Below are 7,146 nucleotides of genomic sequence, written 5' to 3'. Positions count from 1 at the left end.
AAAAAAAAAAAAAAAAAAAGTCAGCTGAAAGCCACCAATGACAAATGAAATGTAATTCAGTTTATTCCAGAGCATGAAAGGGATTCACTCCTCCTGGGATTTGAACCTGTCACTCTTCAGAAGTCTAGGTATTTCACCCTAGATCATGAGGAGTACAAAATCTTTCAAATAGATGGGCATTTTGTTTTTCCACACATCAAAAACACCATGTGCAGATTTAGTGTGTTTGTTATTTCTTGAAATGGGTTTTGTCCAAATCCGATCCAAGCATCATCACTGAATGGTACAGTGCACAGAAGGAACAAAAGAGGAGAGAACACTCATAATAGCAGTTTTTGAATTTCAGTTATTTCACCTTCCACCAAAAATGTCCTGGATGGCTTAGCTGATTAAGAGTATTACCAGGAGATGGCTAAGGTCAAGGTTTTAATCTACTTAATGGTCTGTTTACTTTGCTTAGCTCTGTTCCATGCGGGCCACAAGTACACCTCTCTCAACTTAAGTTTCTAAATAAAGGTGGACCGAGTAATGAAGCATAAGCGAAACCATGACCAATGACAGGAAGATACAACAAAAACTGCTTGCCATGGAAAAGGAATATTTCCACCAACACAGAATTTAAAGGCATTTCATTTAGTCTCCTCTTTTTTTTTGAGATGGAGTCTTGCTCTGTTGCCCAGGCTGGAGTGCAATAGCGCAATCTCTGCTCACTGCAACCTCTGCCTCCTGGGTTCAGGCGATTCTCCTGCCTCAGCCTCTCGAGTATCTGGGATTACAGGCGCTGACCATCATGCCCAGTTAATTTTTGTATTTTTAGTAGGGATGGGGTTTCACCATGTTGGCCAGGTTGGCCTCGAACTCCTGATCTCAAGTGATCCACCTGCCTTAGTCTCCCAAAGTGCTGGGATTACAGGCATGAGTCACTGTATGCGGCTCATTGAGTCTTTTCATTCATTCCTTCCATGTGATCAGTGCTGACGTCACAAAAAGAAATCAGTTACAGCCTCCACCCAGAAGGAAATTGGCACGCAAAGAACAGCAGTTACAATGCAAGTCCTGTAAGTGAGGTACGCAGAGACAGACACCTGGGAAGGCAGGAGGGACTGCGCAGAAGAGGACATCGAGGTGTCCGGAGCTAAAGGGCAGAGTGGATGTCATTTCGAACGGCAAACGGAGGAGTGGTGAAGTAATGCAAATTAAAAGACCAACATGAGCCATTTCATATACTGTTCTTGTTTTTTTGTTGTTTTTTGAGATGAAGCCTCAGCTGTCGCCTGGCTGGAGTGCAATGGCGCCATCTCAGCTCACTGCAACCTCTGCCTCCTGGGTTCAAGCGATTCTCGTGCCTCAACCTCCTGAGTAGCTGGGATTACAGGCATGCACCACTACACCCAGCTAATATTTGTATTTCTAGTTAGAGGCGGGGTTTCACCATGTGGTCAGGCTGGTCTCAATCTCCTTACCTCAAGTGATCCGCCCACCTCGGCCTCCCAAAGCGCTGGGATTACAGGCTTGAGCCACTGCGTCTGGCCTATTATTCTTGTTTTAACAAAGGAAGGACTATCAGGCATTTGGAAATCTCTAATTGTGGTAGTCATAAAATTGAACCAACTTTTTTTTTTTTAAATCTTACTGCTCATTTCTGTTGTTGAAGAAGAACAGATCCCCGACCCTACAACTAAACTGGAAAGAAAACAGCTTTAGGATTTTAAGTCTCATTGACAGAGGACCTTCTCCCTGTAAGACAGAGATGTGGCTTCAACGAACTAAGCACACGTAGCAAGCTTCAAGTTTATATATGAGAAAACAGCGTGATAGAAAAGTCTTCTTGGAAACACTGCAATTTTTTTTTAAATCATGCAACGGGGTAAAGAGAAACTAATCATTTTTGGCCAGGCTCGGTGATTCCCGCCTATAATCCCAGCACTTTGGGAAGCCAAGAGTTTAAGGCCAGCTTGGGCAATAGCAAGATGTTTCTATTAAAAAAAAATAAATAAATAAAAAATTAGTCAGGCATGGTGGTGTGCACCTCTAGTTTCAGCTGCTCAAAAGGTTAAGGCGGGAGGATTGATTGAGCCTGAGAGTTCAAGCCTACTCTTTCTGTAGATATATATAAAACTAGATAGATATAGGTGTTATCTAGAGAGAGAGAAACCAATTAGTTTTTTTTTTGTTTGTTTGTTTGTTTGTTTGTTTTTTGAGACGGAGTTTCGCTCTTGTTACCCAGGCTGGAGTGCAATGGCGCGATCTCGGCTCACCGCAACCTCCGTCTCCTGGGTTCAGGCAATTCTCCTGCCTCAGCCTCCTGGGTAGCTGGGATTACAGGCACGCACCACCATGCCCAGCCAATTTTTTTTGTATTTTTAGTAGAGACGGGGTTTCACCATGTTGACCAGGATGGTCTCGATCTCTTGACCTCGTGATCCACCCACCTCGGCCTCCCAAAGTGCTGGGATTACAGGCTTGAGCCACCACGCCCGGCCGAAACCAATTAGTTTTAAAGTGAGCATAGGCTCGGCATGGTGGCTCTTACCTATAATCCCAGCATTTTGAGAGGCAGGCTAATCACCTGAGGTTGGGAGTTCCAAGACCATCCTGGCCAACAAGGCACAACCCCGTCTCTACTAAAAATTAAAAAATTAGCTGGGCATGGCTTCGCATGCCTGTAGTCCCAGCTACTTGGGAGGCTGAGGTGGGTGGATCACCTGTGCTCAGGAGTTTTGAGACCAGCCTGGACAACATGGTGAAACCCCATTTCTACTAAAAATACAAAATTTACCCAGGCGTGGTGGCAGGCGCCTGTAATCCCACCTACACAGGAGAATTGCTTGAACCTGGGAGTCAGAGGTTGCAGTGAGCCGAGATTGCACCAATGCACTCCAGCCTGGGTGACAAGAGCAAAACTCTGTCACAAACAAATAAACACACAAACAAGATTCCTTCTAAATCCCAGTCAAATGCTAAACCAGACCTGGTAAAACAAAACTTTGTATGTCAGTGAGACACCATCGCCACCTTGTGTTCAACAGCCTTCATTACATTCACGTTTATTGCAAATGATCACACGAGGCACTCAACAATTACAGAATATAGCTTTATTTATAGAATCTTACAAATAAAACATTTACAGTCCACATAAGTTAATTTTATTTTCTAATTTCTTCTCATAACACCTGAGTTGTTTAAAAAAATACTGTGATGGAATTGCAGAACTGTAAAGGGAAATATGAACAATAAAATCCTAACCTCTCTTGCAAAAATCAGACAACTATTTATAAAGCAGATGCTCCACATGTTACCATCTGTTTGGAAGAAGACTTACTATAATCAGTTGATAATCAGTTCTTACGCTACCCAAACAGAGAAGCCTTCTTTTTAAAACCCAAGGTTAAGGACCAATGAAGCACAGCTCCAATTTGACACTAGACACAAAATACCTTTGGGGGCAAAGACGGGGCAAACTGCGTGCCAGTGGTGAGGGGAGCAGAAGCAGAACTCCTGTCCCTGCCTCACCGTTCCTGCATCTGACAGGCACTTTCCTTGCTAATTTCTTAATAGGAGCTGGTGCATCTGGGTGAAAAAGTCCTCCCAACGACTCGCTACTCCTTAGACTTCTACTCTGTACAAATACTTAAAACAGCAAATTCAACCCCTAAAAAGCAAAAGAAATTGCCACATTTTTGACTCATGAGGCAAAGCGGATGCCACAATCAGTGGCAACTCAAGTCCGACGATGTGAGCGTCTCCACCTCTCCTAAGCTCCAACTAGGACTGACTTCTGCGCCAATTACAATTTAAAGGGGATTCCCTTTGAGGCAGCTGTCTATGAAAGGAAGTTTCTTTAGGTAATACAGGTGCGCACAGACAGGGAAAGCAACCTATTTCATATAGCTTTGAGCTCCTCTTCTAAACTAGAAATCCACTAACTCTAACTTAGTATTCTACCCCAAGACAAAGGGAATTATGTTTAAGGAATGGCGGGGTCTATTGGGAATGCTAAAATTATAAATTGAATACATCAATGCAACTTAGGTAAAAGCAAAATCTTCCAGAGTCTTACACTTTTGAGTTATTTTCTGCTAGCTCCCGAAAGCAGTTTGAGAAAAATAAAACAGAAAAGACAAGAACCGTTTTAAAACAACAACAATAATAGTGACAATATAAAAAGTTAGATTCCAACATTCAAGGAATTGGTTCTTTGGTAAAACTGGACCATAACCCTACCAGGAGTCAGTCCTGATATTTAATCTAGAATCTCCATCACTGAAATTTTCCTTCTTCAGCATATTCTCAAATGTATTGAAGCCAACAGGCGAGATAAGAAAAAAACTTAAAAAGTATCATCAGCAGTTTTCCTGCTCATGCTCTTTTCAAGAATATTCCTGGTGTGAGAGATGTCTCCCAAGAAGAGAAAACCAAATCGATGCTGCTTGTGATTACTGAGTGGACAGCTTTTCTACGTGAGAAGAGAAAAACTCAGGCATTGGTAATGAACCAGTGCTCCTGCCGGCCATGCACGTGAATCAGTTTGCAAACACGGCCCCTGAGCTGCAACTGCGGGCACCACTAAGAAAGGCTTCTGGAGAGACAGGCTCCCCAAAGTGGCTGAAGAATCTCACATTATCAATATGATAATAATAAATCAATTCACCTAGTGAACCTGGAAATGAGCTCCCCTTGAAGCCAGAGCTCGGAGGTGAGGGCTCCACAGTGCCAGAGGCTGGCCTACAGTCTTGCAGACAAGTGTCTGCAGCCATTTTCTGAAGAGAGTTAGATCAATTCATATTCAATTCAATACAGGATTTGACTTTTTTTTTTTTTTTTTTTTTTTTTTTTTTTTTTTTTTTTTTTTTTTTTTTTTTTTTTTTTTTTTTTTTTTGCAAGGAAACAGTAACCTAGACAGGTCATTAAAAAGCCATGTGCAACATAATCATTAGGCCCGCCATTCTGCAAACATCTGTGATGCCCTAAGTGAAGTCTGTGACCTTACATTTCAGAGACCCCTGTTAGTCATGCTTTGATTTATGGAAGCAGCAAATCCTAAATTTTGCCTGCACTGATTCCATTTCTGATTACCCCTGTCTACGTACAGCATAAACGGCACCCCACTTCTGCAAGTCAGCTTGCCACTCTGCAGACATCTCAATGGGAGGATAGCTCATTGTGCAGTCTCCCCTCTAACACAAGGTCTCAAATGTGCTTCTAGGGAGGCAGCTACCAAGTCTCGTAGAAGATGGCAGTGGGGAAGAGGAGGTGAGAATCATAGCCAAACCAACTGTTTTTTTGCAAACAGCCTGACCCTCTGTTCTATCAGTGTTCATCTGAAAGAGGTCCAGGCAGCCACACCTCCACGTTAGCTCACCTGACAGCCATGAAACACCAGGTGCTGTTACAAAATCAATACCCAGCCAGGCACGGTGGCTCACGCCTGTAATCCTAGCACTCTGGGAGGCCGAGGCGGGTGGATCATCTGAGGTCATGAGTTTGAGAACATGAGTTTGAGATCATGAGTTTGGGAGGTGGATCATCTGAGGTCATGCGTTCAAGACCAACCTGGCCAACATGGCGAAACCCCCTCTCTACTAAAAATATAAAAACTAGCCAGGCAGAGTGGCTCACGCCTATAATCCCAGCTACTTGGGAGGCTGAGGCAGAAGAATCACTTGAAGACGGGAGGCAGAGGTTGCAGTGGGCTGAGATCGAGCCACTGCACACCAGCCTGGGTGACAGAGCAACACTGTCTCAAAGAACAAAAACAAAAAACAAAACCAAACCCAGCATCTCAGTAGGAACAAGTGACCATCCTGACCAGACACATAGGAGTGGTTCGACTTCCTCTCCCTCTCAGGATGAACCCTGCCTCGCCCCACACCCTGCTCATCTGTTCTGACTTCAGGTTCTCTTTGAGAGAAGTAATAGACAATTAAACAGATTTTGAAAAAATGGGAAGGCTTCCTGTCTCCTGTCTCTTCTTTCTGTTGGCCAGCTGGAGGTCCAGGGCGCCCAGCTAGAGTCATGGCCCCACGCTATGGATTCACCTCTTGATATTTCTAGCCAAGTTATAACCACCAGCTCTATTTCTGCATTGTTGGGTAAAGGATTCAAACCCTTTAAGCACTGGTTCCAAGAGAAGGAGGCCTAGGTAATAAGAGAAAAAAGTCAGGCTTGTCTTACAAGCTGCATTCAGGTTCCAGAGTCACTGAGAGAAAAGGAGGTGAGGAGAGGGCAAGAGGCACTAGCTAGAGGCTGGTTACCAGGGCAGCTTATTCCTAGGATCGAGCATTTACAGACGGCTGACATTTGAATGCAGGAATACAGTCTGTGTCAGTTTCAAATGGAACGGCCTCTTCTGTGGTGCTTTTGGGACGCTGAGTCCTCGGGCTGGGGATCGGGCAGCCCAGGGCCCGACTTCCGGTCCCACAGGCTCTTGGCAGGGCCCTACCCAATCTGGATCTGTCCTGAATACATGGTGAGGACCAACATGATGGTGAATCCAGTCAAGAGGCCCAGGTTCTGGATGACAAAGGGAATCAAGATGCTGCCCTTCCTTTCATCCTCTTGGCAGACCTCATTCATCTCAGGGAACTGAGAAAGAAGCGAGAAAAAATATAGCTGCAATTCCTTCCTTAATCTTGTAAGTCCAGGGCAATTCAGTGATGGAGATATAGATCAGGTTGGTTTGACAAAGAAAATCAACAGGACCAGGAGCAGTGGCGCACTAATCCCAGCACTTTGGGAGGCTGAGATGGATCTGAGGCGGGTGGATCACCTGAGGTCAGGAGTTCGAGACCAACCTGACCAATATGGCAAAACCCTGTCTCTACTGAAATACAAAAAAATTAGCCAGGCATGGTGGTGGGTGCCTGTAATTCCAACTACTTGGGAGGCTGAGGTAGGAGAATAGCTTGAACCCGGCACACAGTGAGTGGAGATCCCACCACTGAACCCCCTCCTGGACAACAGCAAGCCTCCATCTCAAAAACAAAAACATAATTAAAAAAAAAAGAAAATTAACAATAGTAGGTACCATGTTTTTACAACAATGTAGGCAAAACAAAGTATTCAATAGGTATATGGCTTTGGATGGGTTTAGAGGTTGGCTAAAAATAAATGTACTCTGATTAAAAAAATAAACTTTTTATTCTA

General features: G+C 44.1%; 1 protein-coding gene across 7 annotated transcripts in view; it reads right to left on the bottom strand.

The window, feature by feature from the left end:
• Window positions 1-6,159: 6,159 nt before the first annotated feature.
• Window positions 6,160-7,146, bottom strand: part of SLC39A14 (solute carrier family 39 member 14) — a 55,760-nt gene continuing 54,773 nt past the window's right edge. For all 7 annotated transcript variants that reach the window (XM_017549701.2, XM_017549700.2, XM_017549703.2 and 4 more), the window contains one exon: window positions 6,160-6,585. In XM_017549701.2, coding sequence (XP_017405190.1) covers window positions 6,439-6,585 — 147 coding nt within the window. In that variant the 3' untranslated portion in view covers window positions 6,160-6,438. The remainder of the gene's footprint in view (window positions 6,586-7,146) is intronic.

Source organism: Cebus imitator, unplaced genomic scaffold, assembly GCF_001604975.1.
Source record: "Cebus imitator isolate Cc_AM_T3 unplaced genomic scaffold, Cebus_imitator-1.0 Scaffold221, whole genome shotgun sequence".
In the NCBI taxonomy this organism is placed as follows: Eukaryota; Metazoa; Chordata; class Mammalia; order Primates; family Cebidae; genus Cebus; species Cebus imitator.
Note: the sequence above shows the minus strand (reverse complement) of the source record. Positions and strands in the feature narration are given on the sequence as shown.